The sequence below is a fragment of the Macaca thibetana genome, chromosome 2 (assembly GCF_024542745.1).
Source record: "Macaca thibetana thibetana isolate TM-01 chromosome 2, ASM2454274v1, whole genome shotgun sequence".
Taxonomy (NCBI): Eukaryota; Metazoa; Chordata; class Mammalia; order Primates; family Cercopithecidae; genus Macaca; species Macaca thibetana.
In genome coordinates, this window is record NC_065579.1 from 154884505 (window position 1) to 154902399 (window position 17895).

At 43.7% G+C, this 17895-nt stretch overlaps 1 protein-coding gene across 3 annotated transcripts in view; it reads right to left on the reverse strand.

Moving 5' to 3' along the window:
- PLA1A (phospholipase A1 member A) overlaps positions 1-17381 on the reverse strand; it is a 32986-nt gene extending 15605 nt beyond the window's left edge. Inside the window, exons 1-5 of one of the 3 annotated variants that reach the window (XM_050778748.1) lie at positions 17219-17379; positions 8243-8444; positions 6222-6399; positions 5593-5701; positions 2056-2157 (exon numbers count right to left, since the gene is read on the reverse strand). In XM_050778748.1, coding sequence (XP_050634705.1) covers positions 2056-2157; positions 5593-5701; positions 6222-6399; positions 8243-8444; positions 17219-17291 — 664 coding nt within the window. In that variant the 5' untranslated portion in view covers positions 17292-17379. Of the gene's footprint in view, positions 1-2055; positions 2158-5592; positions 5702-6221; positions 6400-8242; positions 8445-17218 lie in introns of all 3 variants that reach the window. The other 2 variants (XM_050778749.1, XM_050778750.1) reach the window with 2 other exon arrangements.
- Between the last annotated feature and the right edge of the window lie 514 nt (positions 17382-17895).

The window sequence follows — 17895 nt, forward strand, 5'->3', positions numbered from 1 at the left end:
AAATTCTCAGCACCTGCCACGCAGCTTAATAAATAGTGATTGAATAAATATAATTTTTTCTTTTTAAGTCACATCAGGGAGAGGCTCCAACTTTGAAGGGGCCTGAGAGGCCTTGCTTAGATAAATGGGTACCTAATAAGTCACATATTTAGCAAATTTAAGGATAGAAAGGATTAACTTTTTTTTTTTTTTTTTTTTTTTTTTTTTTTTTTTTTGAGACGGAATCTCGCTCTGTCGGCCAGGCTGGAGTGTAGTGGCCGGATCTCTGCTCACTGCAAGGTCCACCTCCTGGGTTCACGCCATTCTCCTGCCTCAGCCTCCCGAGTAGCTGGGACTACAGGCGCCTGCCACCACACCCGGCTAAATTTTTGAATTTTTTTTTAGTAGAGACTGGGTTTCACTGTGTTAGCCAGGATGGTCTCGGTTTCCTGACCTCGTGATCCGCCCGCCTCAGCTTCCCAAAGTGCTGGACTTACAGGCGTGAGCCACTGTGCCCGGCCAGGATTCACTTTTTAAATGAACAAGCTTAACTCACCTAATATAGCTAGGATGAGGCCTGTGGGCTTTGGTTTCCTATCTGTGAAATAAAGGTGGGAAGAAGAGTTGGACAATATAACTGCGTGTGTTTCTTTCAGAATCATGAGTCTTAAATGCCAAAAAGAGACTTCTGACCACAGGAAAAGAGACGTGGACATCTCTCACTTGAGCTGCAAGCTCCTCTGGTCAGGGACAGATGTTATTTCTCCCTGCACCCACCACACTAAGCACAGACCTCATGGGCATTGGCTGCGGAGCAGAAATGAAGAGGAATGCCCCCGCCTTTCCCAACTGGTCAGAAGAACTTAAGTTGGTCATAACGGGTTGAGAGTTGGAGAATCTTTCCTGTGCCTGTCACTACTGGAAGAGGGATTCTTTTTCTTTTTCTTTTTCTTTCTTTCTTTTTTTTTTTTTTTTTTGAGACAGACTCTCGCTCTGTCCAGGCTGGAGTGCAGTGGTGCGATCTCGGCTCACTGCAAACTCCACCTCCTGGGTTCACGCCATTCTCCTGTCTCAACCTCCCGAGCAGCTGGGACTACAGGTGCCTGCCACCACGCCTGGCTAATTTTTTGCATTTTTAGTGGAGACGGGGTTTCACCGTGTTAGCCAGGATGGTCTTGATCTCCTGACCTCATGATCCACCCACCTCGGCCTCCCAAAATGCTGGGATTACAGGCGTGAGCCACAGCGCCCTGCCCAGAAGAGGGATTCTTATTCTCCACTGGACTGAAGGGCCAAGCTTGTCATCTGGGGAGGAGGGAAGTTGTGACACGCCTGCCTGCCTGCGGGGGCCCAATCCCTTGGGACCAGGCACACCCATCCTAAAAAAGCTTCATGACTTTCCCATAAGTCAGCCAGACAGCAATGCCCTACCCAGTACTGCTTAGCACACTGTTGTTGCTGCATTCGTTTGAATCAGAAAGTGAGATTCGGCCGGGAGCGGTGGCTCAAGCCTGTAATCCCAGCACTTTGGGAGGCCGAGACGGGTGGATCACGAGGTCAGGAGATCGAGACCATCCTGGCTAACACGGTGAAACCCCGTCTCCACTAAAAAATACAAAAAACTAGCCGGGCGAAGTGGCGGGCGCCTGTAGTCCCAGCTACTCGGGAGGCTGAGGCGGGAGAATGGCGTGAACCTGGGAGGCGGAGCTTGCAGTGAGCTGAGATCCGGCCACGGCACTCCAGCCTGGGCGACAGAGCAAGACTCCGTCTCAAAAAAAAAAAAAAAAAAAAAAAAAAAAAAAAAGAAAGAAAGTGAGATTCATAACCAAGTACTTTTGGTCTGTGAGTGAGAATCCTCCTGCCTATGGTGGCTAAAAATACAACCATTCACCTCAGTGGTCGCAGAGCCAGAGCCAGAAGAGATTTTCAATATCATTTTGGTAAACTCCTCACTGTGCAGCAGAATCTCAGAGAGGGGGCAGGGCATCTCTGCCCAGGGTCACACAGCTAGATGCCAGCCTCCTAGGCGCTGCCTTGAGCTCATTCCCTCACCCCAGGAAGGTCACCCCAGCTCACTGTCAGTGTCTGTGTGGATGGCTTCCACGAAGAGGGCATCTCCGGCATCCAAGCGCTCCTCCACACTGGCGCTGGTGTACTCAGGTCCAGCGGGGTCCAGGCCTGTGAGAAGAGACTGATATGAGGGACCACTTTCCTCTCAGCTGCAGGAACATTCATGGACCCACCACTTCCAGTGCAGATCGTAGAGCCTCCCTGAAAAGACCCAAGGGTTGGGAGAATTAGCTGAGGACCATCTTCCTCAGGAAACCCCACTCTCTGTTGTCTCTCTAGAGGTAACCTCTCAATGACCCAGTTTCTCTGGCTCTAAGATGAGCTTGAGGCTGCGCGTGGTGGCTAATGCCTGTAATCCCAGCACTCTGTGAGGCCGAGGCTGGCAGATCACGAGGTCAGGAGATCGAGACCATCCTGGCTCACATGGCGAAACCCCGTCTCTACTAAAAATACAAAAAATTAGCCGGGCGTGGTGGCGGGCGCCTGTAGTCCTAGCTACTAGGGAGGCTGAGGCAGGAGAATGGCATGAACCCGGGAGGCAGAGGTTGCAGTGAGCCGAGATCATGCCACTGCACTCCAACCTGGGCAACAGAGCAAGACTCCATCTCAAAAAAAAAAAAAAAAGAGCTTGATAACACCAATTATTTGATAGAAGTTAATATAATGTAAAGCTTGTTACTGCCTTCATGTAGTAACAGCAATAGCTACAATTTCTTCGAGCAGTAACTATGGACCAGGCTTTACGCCAGGCAGTTTTACACACTGTAGTCCTCACCATAACACAGTGATAACTGTGAATACTACTATTCCCATGTCTCAGTTTGGATCTCTTCCCTTCCCCTACAAAAAGCAGACCCTGCCACAAGAGTTCAAGGTAGATTTGGGAGAAAGTCTCAGAAAGCATGGTGAGGGAGTGGGAAAGCAGGTCAGGAAATAAAGGAAAATAGTAGTGAGTAGGATATCCCCATGGGCTTTCACCCCACTGGAGTGCCTCTGTGAGATTCTGTAAAACAAGACCCAGAATTGTCCCACTGAAAGGCCAGGAAGCTGAGGGTTTTTGCCATACAACTCCAGTCCCTTATTAACTGAGAGTGGCTCTGGAAGCATAAAGTCCTCCACACTTTTACATGTATATAGCAAAACTGTGTAAAGTTTATTTCCACAGTGGGCCAAGGAGATGTGGGCTGTTACCACTATTTTACAGATGTAGAAACTGAGGCTCAGAAAGAAATAGAAGGGGAAGTGCTTGCCAGAGCAATCAGGCAAGAGAAAGAAATAAAAGGCATCTAAACAGGAAAAGAGGAAGTCAAATTGTCTCTCTTCATCAATGAAGAGAACCCTAAATGTTTGACCAAAAGACTTCTAGACCTGAAAAACAACTCCAGCAAAGTCTCAGGACACAAAATCAATGTACAAAAGTCAGTTGCATTTCTATGCACTAAGAACATTCAATCTGAGAGCCAAATCAAGAATGCAATCTCATTTATGATAGTCACACACAAAAATAAAGTACCTAGAAGCACACCTAACCAAAAGAGCGAAAGATCTGTACAAGGATAACTCTAAAACCCTGCTAAAAAAAAAAAAAAAAAAAAAAAAAAAAAAAAAATCACAGGTGACACAAACAAATGCAAAAATATTCTATGCTTTTGCATAATATTTGCCAAAGTATTCTGTATTCTATGCAGGGTTGGAAGAATAAATATCATTAAAATATCCATTTTGCCCAAAGCCATCTACAGATTCAATCCCTACCAAATTACCAATGTCATTTTTCACAGAATTATAAAAATCTATTCTAAAATTTATATGGCACAAAAAAGAGCCCAAATAGCCAAGGCAATCCTGAGCAAAAAGAATAAAGCTGGATGCATCACACTACCCAATTTCAAACTATACTATAAGCCTACAGTAACCAAAACAGTATGGTACTGGTACAAAAATAGATACATAGGCCAATGGAACAGAATAGAGATCACTGAAATAAAGAAGCACACCTATCACCATCAGACATTTGACAAAGTTGACAAAAATTAACACTTTTTTTTAGAGAAAAAGATACCCTATTCGATAAATGGTGTGGGAAAACTGGCTGACCATATGCAGGAGAATGATTCTGGACCCATAGCTCTCACCATATACAAAACTTACTCAAGAAGGATTAAAGACTTAAATGTAAGACCTCAAACTATAAAAATCCTAGAAGAAAATCTGGGAAATACTCTCCTGAATATTAGCCTTAGGCAAAGCATTTATGACCAAGTCCTCAAAAGCAAATGAAACAAAAACAAAAATTGGCAAGTGAGACTTAAACTAAAGACCTTCTGCACAGCAAAAGAAACAACCAATGGAGTAAACAGACAACCTACAGAATGGGGGAAAATATTCACAAACTATGCATCTGACAAAGGACTAATATCCAGAATCTATAAGGAACTTGAACAAATCAACAAGAAAAAACAACCCCATTAAAATGAGGGTGAAGGACATGAAAAGAGACTTCTTGAAAGAAGACATACAAGTGGCTAACAAACATATGAAAAAATGCTCACCATCACTAATCATCACACCGTGATATACCATCTCACACCAGTCAGAATTGCCACTATTAAAAAGTAGAAAATAAATAAATAGATGTTGGCAAGGCTGCAGAGAAAAGGGAATAGTTATACACTGTTGGTGGGCATGTAAATAAGTTCAGCCAGTGCGGAAAGCAATCTGAAGATTCCTGAAAGAACTAAAAATAAAATCACCATTTGACCCAGCAATCTCGTTGCTAGATATATACCCAAACAAAAAGAATTTCTTCTACCAAAAGGATACCTGCACTAGTATGTTCATTGCAACACTATTCACAATAGCAAAGACATGGAATCAACCCAGGTGCCCACCAATGGTAGACTGGATAGAGAAACTGTGGTCCACATACCCTATGGAATTCTACACAGCTATAAAAAAGAATGAAATTATGTCCTCTGCAGCAACATGAATGTAGCTGGAGGTCATTTTCCTAAGCCAATTAATGCAGAAACAGAAAACCAAATACTGCATGTTCTCACTTACAAGTGGGAACTAAACATTGGGTGCACATGGACACAAAGATGGGAACGATTGGCACTGGGGATTCCAAAAGGGGGAGGAAAAGCAAGGGGAAAGGGTGGAATAACTGCCTATCAAGTACTGATTGCTACTTGGGCAACGAGATCATTAGAAGCCCAAAGTTCAGCATTGCATGCTATACCCATGTAATAAACCTGCACACGTAAACCCTGAATCTAAAATAAAATTTTTTAAATAAGAAATTTAAAAATAAAAAGTGAAAAAAGAAATACATGGCCTTTCACATTGATATTAGAAATCATGCAATAATAACACACACCATTTTATACAAAAGAACCACAATAAATAAATTTTAGTGGTAATAGGTGACTTGATTGTAAGAACAAAGGCTCCATACTCCCCTCTGCTTGCCTTAGAAGAGACATTTTCCGGGAAAGCTTTTCTATCTCTAAAGCCTGGAGGATGGGCAGGGATGAATGTTACCTGTGATCTGTCCCAGCTGGCCTCCGAAGAGCTGTCCCACCATGCCCCCAACGTGGGCCCCCAGGCTAACACCAATGATGTGGATTGAGGATTCCGACACACCCAGCACCTAGAAGAGCAGGGGCAGTGAGCTCCCCGTGGGCCACAGAGTCTGCTGGCTTCGCAGTGGCAGGCTTTCCCCGAAAGCTTCAGAAGCCGAGGCCCTGGGCATGACAGAACCACCACACTTACTTTGGAGGGAAAATGGACAGCACTCTCATCATTAATCACTTCTTCTCTTCCTGGGCTTCCCACCCTGACAACCCACTCACTCTCCTTTTGGTGCCCAAAGTATGTGAGTAATGACCACGGCCATTCTCTCTTGAGGGACAACTAAGTACCAGGCCATCTGCATTCACTGTCCAATGTGCCATGACACATTTTACAGAGGAGCAGTGGGAAGCTCAGAATGTTCAATAACCTGCCTAAGGTCAGTGCTGTGAGTGGCAAAGTCAAGATTTGAACCCAAGACCACCAAGCTACCCGGTGACTCTGTTTCCACCCTAAGCCTCCTCAGGCAGTGCTTTTGTCTTTCTGACCCTCTCTCCTCATACGCAGCCCAAACTCACCTGAAGCTCTTCTGCACCTACCAGGAGTTTATTGAGGAAAAGGCAGATCTTGAGGCTCAACTTAATCACATTTTTCACAGCTAAGAAGTAGACCCCTGTAGACCCATAAATCCAGTCCACGACAATCACATTAGCATTCGTTGCACGCAGAAGAGTTCTAATGAATTTATCAATCCAGGAAGGCTTTGTTCCTAAAACACTAGAGAGGGGCCCAAAAAAGGATGGAGAAATTACCCACCAAGTGGATACTCATTGTCATTTAAAACCTCTATTAATCCCAAACCCAGAAAAGAAGTCAAAACTAGAGGAGTTTATTACACAGCACTTGGAGCATAGGGAGGACACAATTCCAAAGTTGTCAGCCCTTCCGCCAGCACATATGCAGTCTTTGTGTAAATTATAAAACTTTGCCTTTTGTTCCAGGTAGAGGCAGCCTCATGCCAGGGTTCAGAACTCAGGTTGGATTTCAGCCCCATCAGCCTTTTGTCAGGCACCTTTGCACAATGCATAAACCACATAAACTGTATACATTGCATCGCTCCATTTGTGTTATTTGTGGAAAGGAAAAGATAGCTTTGTGCCCTAGAGTTAAGATTTGCAATCTTAATTCTCATTCTAAAATATAGGCTCTTTCTTTGTGGACATTTTCTTTTTTTCTTCTTTCCTTCTCTTTCCTTCTTTCTTTCTTTCTTTCTTTCTTTCTTTCTTTCTTTCTTTCTTTCTTTCTTTCTTTCTCTCTCTCTCTCTCTCTCTCTCTCTCCCTCCCTCCCTCCCTTCCTTCCTTTCCTTTCCCTTCCTTTCCTTTCTTTTCTTCCTTTCTCTTTCTTTCTTTTTCCTTCCTTGTTTGTTTCTTTCTCTCATTCACCCATCAATTTATTCAACAAACATTTATTGAGTATCTATGGGCCAGGCAGTATGCTAGGTGCTTTCCAAAAAATAAAGACAAATAAGATATCGTCCCTATCCTTCTGGAACTTACAGTATAATGGGAGTTTTCCAGGAAAAGGAAAATGATAGAAAAATGTTTAGAAATCTTTCCCAACAGATTGGGATCAGGAAATAAGTTTTTTGATGGCTCCCAGTATAGAAGCAAAGAGAGCACGCTCATGCGGGCAGAGGAGTGCGGACTGGGTGTGTGCCAGAGAATGGGGTTGCGGGATTTAAGAGCAGACAGAGTGCCTCGCCTGACGGAGCTCTCCACCTCTATTAGCTATCCCTGGGTTGGAGGTACACACTCAGCCTTGGAAAGTGGTCGAATGTAAGCTTTGCTAGAGGAGAGGCTTTGGCACAAGAGCAAGGAAGCAAGAAGAGAAGCCTAAGGAAACATGGCTGAGTCCTTGGAGTCCAGGGATCTGAGAGGCAGAGATAGGCCAGAGATCAGGAAATGGTGGTCCTTTGTGCATGGCCTTTGTGTCTACCTTTTCATTGGGTGCCCCGAACTCTACTTGTTCCATGGTGCTGTTACTTTACCATATTCTCTCCCTCTTTCCTCCCATAAACCTTTCTCTATTTCTGGGCTTATTGATGGGCTTTGGAGAAAAGCTGTTCAAAGAAAGGATGGTGATTGGAATTGAGACTCAGTGACTGTATATTACAACAAAATGTGGACTGGAGAGTGTCAGAGAAATTGAAGAAGAGAACTACATAGCTCCATCACACCCATAACCTCTGGGTATGATGGAAGTGGCACCCACAAATGGAAGTTTCTTAGGTCATAAAACCAGGGAAGAAGTGAAGAAGGGGAAATACAACCCTGGGTAATAAAGGCTCTGTGTATGGAGATTTGTCCAGAGTCACAGACATGTACTGTTTGTGAGTGTGTAGACAAGACTGGCTGGGGAAGTACGATACATGACCAATAAGAATGAACACCATGTATGCATGTTGACATGAGACCCATCAAAGACAGCAGGACATGAGGGATGGAACATGTGACCTTTGGTAAACTCATTCTTCCCTCTTGTTCCCCACTAACTTCTTATGGTATTATGGTTACTTGATCATTCGTAGCTGAGAGGTCCTGCAAGTTAGTTAACTCCCACCTGAATCCATGGATAATTAGTTTGGTTCCCAGAGTGGCATTGAACCCAGAGTTTTGGAGGTCACTGCTTCCTTCTACTAGCTTCCCACAGTTAGGATTCGAAGGGACAAAGAGGAGAAACTGGACTTTGAGATCGGAGCCTTCAAAAAGGTTGGCGCTCTGGAACTCAGCGCACTTTGGCTGTGGGGTAGGAGGTGCATCCCCTGGAGGAAAATAAAACAAACGAGAAACATCCAAATGTGAGGTCATCTGTTCTTAGAAGGAAGAAAGACAACCTTGGAAGGAAGCAAGAAACAGGGGCCTGCAGTCATGGGGTTTATTACACATCACTTAGTGCAATAATCACTCATTTATTACAGCCTGCATCACTTCTGTAATGAAACTCTGTGAATATTTTTCATGCCTAAGGACAAAATAGCAAGAGAAGAGATATTGCTCAACTAGATGAGCTTAAAGGCCATGGTAAAATGGCTGTTGTTCTGGGCTGAACTGAGTCTCATCCCCCAAAATTCAAATGTTGAAATCTTTAAACCCCCAATACTTCAAAATGTGACAGTATTTGGAGGTAGGGTCTTTACAAAGGTTAAAAGGAGTGCAACAGAGTGGGCCTAAATCAATATGACTATTGTCTTTATATAAAGAGGAAATTTGGACACAGACAGAGGAAAGACAATGTAAAGACACAGGGAGACAGTGGCCATCTACAAGCTAAGGGCAGGGGCCTGGAACAGATCCTTTGCTCATTGCCCTGAAGGAACTAACACTGCCAACATCTTGATCTCAGACTTCCAGCCTCCAGAACTGTGAGGCAATACATTTCCATTGTTCAAGCCACCCAGTCCACAGCACTTCATAATGGCATCCCTAGCAAACTAGTAGAGAAGTCTAAATAGAACCCTGGTCAACCAAATGAACAGTTGCCCTGGGGACTAGCCTCACTCTAGTCTGAACACTCTGTCCCAGAAGGATTTCCAACCCCTTAGCCCCGCCTAATCACTTCTTGTCCTTATGAGCAGTCAAGAGCCCTGCCATAGCCTTCCAGTGCCCAACCCATGGCCTAGAGAGATGGTAGAGAAGAGCCTTAACAAGCCCCATCTACTTCACAGCACCTTACAATAGATACCTTTACAATGGAAATTCTCTGGCCAAGATAACTGTAGGCCTTTAAAAAACACTGAACAGAAAAGGTAACGTGAAACTCCTGCTTCCCAGGGAGCTGAAAATCTGGCCCATTTTCAATACCTAGCATCCCACCCTGATCCCCACTTCTGTGATGCAGAGGTGTGGTCCCTGACTTCCATGCATCCCACAGGGAGACTGGCAGGAGCAGCAGGGTGCACGCTGACCCACAGAACAGGGCCCCACACAGCATTGCTGCCACCAGACAAAGTGATTCACAGAATCAGAGGTTCAGAGGAGAGGTCCGGATTGCAGACTTTGGTTTGTGTGGGCCCCTTTGTCAAGGAAGACGTAACTTACGTTTCTGGAGTGATCATCTGCTATCAGAGGTAACTGGGAGCCCATATACAACCGGGGTGTGGATCTGGGATGCTCTGGTGTATGGTGCTATGAGTGTGGAGAATACCTCAAGCCACGAGGCCTTCTGGAGCATCGCTGAGGTAGACTAGAGATTTCCCCATCACTGCTTCTGAGCCCCAGACTTTATCCCCAATCCCCTTGCAGAGCCAGACCAAGCAGACAGGTTTGGAGGCTCCTGGGAAGAAGCCCACTCTGAGAGTGCGAGCCCTAAGCTCTTTAGCCTGCGGTTTGAACTCCCACAGCACATGAGAGAGCTAATGCCTGACGCCATCCTTTTATCAGCCTCCCCCAGCGTTTGGCTCTTTAAAGAAAAGATGAAAGGACTGTGCTTCAGCATGAGACGTGAACCACATTAATGAGTCAATCTGCTCTGTTGTTCACATAGGGAAGCCTGCATCCATCAGAGAGTCTGAGTCCTTTTAAATAACCATAATATGTCACAAAGCAGGCCCAAATAATCACCAAAGAATCAATATCATCTAAATAAAATGTAATAAAACTAGAAATCAATAACAAAAATTATTTTAATATACATTTGGAAATGTAAAAACACCCCCTCCCATTTTTTCCAATAAGACAAGCCCATCCCATGTGCCTGTGGTATTTTTACCAGCCCACACAAAGAGAAGCTCCTGGGCACAATTCCTCATGGACATATATATATTGCTGAAACTTGTTCAAGATTTTTAAAAATTTTTTATATTCAGGTAAAAAAATATATAAATTATCATCTTTACCTTTTTTAAGTGTACAGTTCAGTGGTAATAAATACACATATATTCTTTTCTCCTCTTCATTCCCAACTCCTCTCCCCTTCTCAGCCTCTGGGAGCCACAATCTACTACTCTCTATCATCATGAATCCACCTTTTTAGCTCCTGCATATGTGTGAAAACGTGATATTTGTCTTTCTGTTCTTGGTTTATTTCACTTAACACAATGGCCTCCAGTTCCATCCATGTTGCTGCAAATGACAGGATTTCCTTCTTTTTAAAGGCTGAATAGTATTCCTTTGTATATATATACCACATCTTCTTTTTTTTATTCATTCATCTGTTGATGGGTTCTTAGGTTGGTTGGTTCTATATCTTGGCTATTGTGAACAGTGCTGAAATACACATGAAAGTGCAGATATCTCTTTGATATACTGACTTCCTTTCCTTTCTTTTGGATATATACCCAGTAGTGGAATTGCTGGATCATATGGAAGTTCTATCGTTAGTTTTCTGAGGAGCCTCCATCCTATTCTCCATAGTGGCTATACTAATTTACACTCCTACCCACAGAAAAACACCCTTTTAACCTTTTAAGGAATGTATGGGTTAAAGAATAATCACAATGAAAACTACAGAATATTAAAAACTAAATGACAATAAAATCAACACATATCAAAACTTGCAAAGAGTGGCTAAAACAGCACTTGGGTTGTTAAAATAATTACTTGGGAAGCCATTAGACTGAGGCAGCTCTAGTGCTTGAGTTCCTATAGAAGCTCACCAAACCTCAACTCATAGTGAACAGCTATGTCCTATGAGGCTTAAGCTTTAGCACTCAGAAGCTGCCAACTAACCTAGGGACCTTAAGGTACTGCTCCACTTTAATCAATCAAATATTTTCTTTGCCTTGCTCCATAGGCACCTTATAAAATTTCTTCCTCATACCCCTTTGGTGGAGCCCTGAGCCACTTGCAATGTGAAGCTGCCCAAACCATGAATCACTGTTTGTTCAAATAATCTCTTTAAAATTTTAATGCGCCTAAGTTTACCTTTTAATAGGGAAAAATGTATAACCTTACATGCAAATGTTAGGGGGGAAAAGGGAAAGACTCAGATTAAATAAGTTAATATTTTAACTCAGAAAAGAATACCACAGTAATCCCAAATAAAATATAGGGAAAGAAATATAAAGGTAATAGTTGAAATGGAAGAAATAGAAAATAAGGAAATATGAGCAACATTGGTAGCAACTAGTCATTACAATTTCTCAGGCTTTGCAAAGTTGCCTGGGATGTCTTTGACTCTTCCCTGTCTCTCACTTCCCACATACAATTGGTAAGTTCTGTTAGCTTGAACATCAGAATGAAATATTCAGAATCTAACCCTTCTCACCACCTTGGTCCAAGCCATCATCATCTCTCACAACCACTGCCATAGCCTGCAACTGCGTTTCTTGCCCTCTCTTTTGGCCCCTTCAGTCTATTTGCAACACAGCAGTCAAGATTTTTCTTTAAGTCAGTCGAGTCACGTTACATCTCTGTGCAAAAGTGTCCAAGCCTTTTCACTCAGATAGAAACCTGAAGTCCTAACAACGGACTGTAAGGCCCTAACTGAGCTAATCCACCCCACTCCAAGAGTCCTTTGCCTTATGCTAAAATCACTCACTTTTGCAGCCAGTTATTCTCCTGGCCCTTCCTCACTCTAGATGGCTTCCTGCCTGAGGGTCTTTGCCCGGCCATTCCTTCTGCCTGTAATGCACTTCCCTTATGTATCTACATGGCAGTTCCTTCCCCTCCTTCAAGTCTTTGCTTGTCAAGTGCTGTCTTCTCTATTCTCACATCCTATTTCAGTTGTAACCTGCTTGTGTTCCTCACCTCATTTCTCTCAATCTTCCTTACCCTGGTCTATTTGTTAGCAATCATCACCTTCTAATCTACTATGGAATTTGCCAAGTTATTATACTATTGTCTATTGGTGGTCAGTCCACATTAGAATGTACTTTTGAACAAAGCAGGGGTTTTTAAAATCCATTTTATTCACTCTACTGCCTAAAGAAGTAGCTGTCACACACGAAGAGCCAGTACTCAAAACTAGCTCTTGAAAAAGAATAATGAGCTAGATGTACTTTTGATAAGACAGAATAAGAGAAAAAAGGGAAGGTACAAGTAAACAATATCAGGAATAAAAAGGGGATATAAATACAGACAGTAGATTTCCTTAAACCATAAAAAAGTTTATATGTACCCCAAAACTGAAAATACTGATATTTTGCTAGAAAATGGATAATTTCCTAGAAAAATGTAACTTACCAAAACTTAGTCAAGAAAGGAAAAACAGAAAATCAAATGTAAAACTATAGCATAAAGGAATTGAAACACTAGTTTCAAAACTATCCCTCAAAAAAGTCTAAGAAGCCTGAGAGTTTTACAGAGGAATTCTATAAATCCAGCAATCCCTAGCTTACACATGCTGTTCCAGGAATAGAAAATGGGAGACAGGATTCCAGTTCATTCTATGAGAATATCCAACATACCAAAACTGCACAAGGACAGGCGAGAAGAAAAACTAAAGGCTACTTTCATGTATGAACATAAACAGAAATCTAAGATAAGATATCAGCAAATCTAAATCCATCTGGGATAACAAGACCACAAAGTATATCATGGCCCAGCAGGGTTTGCTGGGTCAATTCTTTGCAAAGAATTAAAGTTTATTTTAACATTAGAAAAAGTACTAATGCAATTCACATATGAACAAACTAAAGAAGAAAAATCATATGCTCATCTCAATGGATGAGCAGAAAAAAAGAACGCTTGACAAAATTCAACACTCTTTAACATAAGAAAGGATATCTACTAAAAGCCTATAGTAAAGATTAGATTTACTGGGAAACATTAGAAGTATTCCATCTAGAACTGGGAACAGATGAGAAATGTCTGCTACCACTGCTTCTGTTAAATATTGTGCTAGAGGTCCTAGTCCTAACCACTGAAACAAGACAATACAATGGGATAAAAGTTATAAAGTTTGAAAAGGGAGAGAAGAAAATTGCCAGTATTTGAAGCTGAAAAATAGGGAAGCAAATTCAGATACTGACTCTACCTAGCCACCACTCCAACCAAAGAACAGTGACAGCTGAGTATCTGGCCAGGCTGACCAGAGGTTTACAAACAATAGAAAGGAGGGGTGAAGAATGAAATACTGGCTTGTCTGAGTCTGAAAAGAGCCTATAGTTTTCTGTTCTTGAATCTTTGACACTGAAGAAATGTTAGAGAAGGGTGAGTAAAGCCTGGTAACACCCATGTTACCATAATGGGAAGTGACTCTCAGGCATATATGACAGAGCTCCCTTCACCCTCCTGGGATGCTCGTGGTTCCCATGGGTGGCCTCTGTGATCTGTAAATGCTGGAAATGTGCTCCTCTACGCTGCCACCTGCATCTCTCTCAGCTGTGTTCTGTAGATTGGTATCCCCTATGTGCTTTTGTTTCATAGAAGTGTTATTTTGCTAAAACAGTTTTGATTGTGTGACCTGGACCAAGAACGGATGGGTGCTCTGGCAGTGACAGAGTTGGCACAAAACCATATCAGACACTTTATCAAATGTGGAGATGACAGAGGAACCATTGGTGCATGTGTCGGGAAGTGGGTGCCCTTCTCCAGGCTCCTCGGGAGGACACTGCAGGAGGGGAGGAGGGCGGAGGCCCCCTCCCAGTAGCTGACTTGAGGGTGGCTCTGCCATGCATGCAGGGTGCAGTACCACCTTCAGGTCCAGGCTGGCCTTGGAGAGGTTGGTGTCACAGGCTGCTTCTACTCAGCTGTCTCTGCCGCCAGCTCAGCACTATGGGCCCCTGAACTTCCTGCCACCCCCTTGAGCCCTGGGCTCCCCACAGACAGAGCTGTGCCATCAGATGACCTGTGGATTGAGGCATCAGCAGCCAGGAGTGTCTTTGAAATGGGCCAACCTCTGGAACCCTTCTTTGGCTGAATTGTTTCAGGATGAGTGTCATTTAATCAATCTGCCCTAATGTCAGGAAGTAGAGATGAGGACTGCAGGCCGCTCAATTTCTTTCTTCTCAGTTACCAAGACCTTTGGCTTATTGAATGTGTCCTGTGTGTCAGGGCCTGGGTGAGGCTCTGGGGATTCCAGGATGAAGAAGACGCCAGCCATAACTGTCCTTTGGGAGCTCAAAATCTAGCGGAGAAGGGGAAAATAAGCCGGAAGCCCCACAGCAAATAGGGATGTAAGATCTGTGACCAGGAAACATAGGTACTGAGAGAACACACAGAAAGGCCATCTACCCCAGATGGAGGAAGACTTGTGCACCCATCTGGAGGAGAGGACTCCTGAGCCGGCCTGGAAGCTCAAGGGCCAGGTTGATCAAGGAGCTCAACAATCTCAAGCTCCATAGTCCAAGGAAAAGCTGGGTGTGACTGGGGTTGCCATGAAAGATTGTGTGGGCACACAGTCAGGAAAGTGAGTGGAGGCTGAACTTCCAAGAGGCCCATGTGGGTCAGCTACTGCCCTTGTGTGACAGCAGGCACCTGGATACCTCCTGAACCTCCTCCCTCCCGATCATTTGAGCTCTTCCTTTCCTTTACCTTGAGCTCTCTGCATCCGGCATCCTCTTTATTTCCACCTACTTCATCTAGGCTGTCTGAAGACAATTATATCCTTTTTCCTTTTCCCTTTGGCATATTTCTATCCTTGCCAGCCACACACACATACACACACACACACACACACACACACACACACTCTTCTATCTCTGCCTATCCATCAACTTACTTACTTTCTGAGATAGCCCTGCTAAAAGTAAGAATAAGGAACATTAACTAAATAAATATTGTTGCTGTTGACAGTGGGAAAGGAAGAGAAGCAGATGGGAAATAGAGAATACTTCCCTGGGTAAGTGTGAAAAGAAAGACACGAGAGACAAAGGCAAGAGGACAGGGCAAGGAAACACCCAGGTCCTGCTAACATGTTTTCATAAGCCCACTTCCTGCCCAGAGCATCTAGAATGGTTCCCACATATGTGGTTGGAACCTGATCAGCTTCTGCCCTGATCCTAACCCTGCTACCTGGTTCCGAATTTCTGAGCTTCTCTTATCTGTGTGACAGAGGCCCCAGGCTTACCGGACAGATGAGCTTCCAAAAAGAGTTTGATGCCAATTTACTATTAGTCCTCCCACTCCTCAACCTTCAAACCAGGACAACTAGCAAATGCCTTCCAGCCCCTAAGGAGGCCTGGGGCTCCTGAGCAGGGACAAAGTGGGCCTGCCAAGCCCACTTCTCAGAATGGGACCCACAGCTCTCCTAGGCGATACCTCCCACCTTCTCTCCAAGGTGGCTCATGACAGCCCTGCTCCCTCCACTTCCATCAGCCTAGACAACCATTTGCTAATAGTAAAATCGTAAGGGAATAAGCAACTGCAAAAGTCAGACCCTGTGCACAGATGATCTCATTCAGTCCTTACAGCATTCCTATCTGGTAAGGATCATCTCCAACTACAGGTAAAGAAAGCCACTTCCTCAAGGTCACATAGCTACAAAGAAACAGAGCCAGGATTCCAGTCAGGGTTAGCCTGACCCAGACAGAGCCTACTTCCCATCAGCTCAACCCATTGCCTCCTCTAAGCAGCAATGCAGCAACATTCACTGGACATCTGTGGTATACAGAGCACAGCACTAAGTATGCTAAAAGAGACAGAAACCTCAAATCCTCGCCTTTTAGGAACAAATAATTGAGGTAGGAGAAAGCACATACAGAGCTCAACAGCACCTCTGAGAAACCACCCATGAGTGCAAGGAGAGCATGCAGTCACCTAAGTGGAACTTTGTAGCAGGGAGGGGTGTTGAGCAGAAAAATAATGAATACAAGGGAGATAGGAATACAGAAGCCCCCTTGGAAGATGCAAAGAACAGAAATCAATCCAAAGGTGATGTGAGCAACTCCAGGCAGAAGCAATGACATATTCTAGAGCCAGGGAATGAGAATTAAATGTCCGGCAGAGAAGAAAGAAAAGCAGCCTGCTGTTGGGAGCAGAGGGAGGGGATTTTTCTAAGGGTGAGGTCACCACCAGAGTGAGAAGAAGTCTCCTGAGAACTTCTGAGAACCCAAAGCAGGGCAGGTTAATTTGCTATGTTAGGCAAGTGGGATCAGTGCGTCAGTTCTTTACTGGGGAAAGATAAATGCAAATTGGCATCTGAGGGAAGTTTTCCTAGGGGCATCTGGGGTTAGCAGGGACTAGTTCCCATCACCCAGCTGGGATGACAAACCACTTGAGTTAGGTTGCCGGATTAGAAAGGACATCTAACAATCTCAGTGACAAAATCATTATTAGTTTGGAAAACCTACATATTAAAATTAAATATATCTTAGAATGGTGGATATTTATGGGATGAAAAATGAATATCTTAGAATTAACCAAATTTTATTTTCTTACAGTGAGTCCTGGCTTGTGCAAGGTGAAAGGGGTTTTTTATGTGGGTTTTAGAAAAAATGAGTCGGATAACCAGGGAAAGTTCAGGTTCTGTGACCTGTTTACCATCATTCTGATTATGATAAAAGGGTTTTTTTCCCCCCCCTACTCTTTTAAATTCACCTCAGAAGAGGCAAAAGGCTTTTAGGGGACCTTCCAAAAGTTGGTACTGCATAAGTAGTTGGAGATATATGATCATTGGCTGAAATAAGTTCCTCCCAAGGCCTGAGCCCTGGCTTACCTGAACTTCCAACGCTGAGCCACAAAAGTAGGCCCCCCACCCAGAAGCGGCTCCTCCAGGGACCTGGGGGCATTGCTGAGCTGGAAATCTCAGAGCTGGTATGGAGTAATTCCCTAAAGCCAAAGAGATCACATAACCCAGCCTCTCAGAAAACACCCACGTGGATTTCACTAATCATTAACTAGCCTCATGACCTGAAAAGGAAAAATAAATTCTTCCTTATTTATTTAAATGCCAGAGTTTTCGGTTTCTTCTTCTCAATGAAAATAAATACACTTTCTTTTTTGTTAACCAGAGTGCATTGAAACACACTGTCCTTCCTCTTTGAGCCAAACATGATCAGGAAACTATTTCCTGCACCTCTCCCACTTCCCATGATAGGATGTTACTAATAACCAAGGCAGAAGTCCTTCATCTCTGGGTGACCAGAAACCCCTCATCGTGTTGGAATTATCTGTGGACATGTGTGTCTCCCTAGAAGATTCTGAGTGACTTGAAAGCAAAGGCTTTCTCTTTTCATTTTTTAATCCGCAGTGCCTAGCACAGGACTGAAATAATAATATATTTTAAGTGTCCATTTAATGGACAGAAGGGAAGAAGATAAAGTTTCCCTCTGGAGAGTACTATCATTTTGTAGAATCTTGGGGCTAGAAGTCAAGTCCAGCTTTGGAGATGTT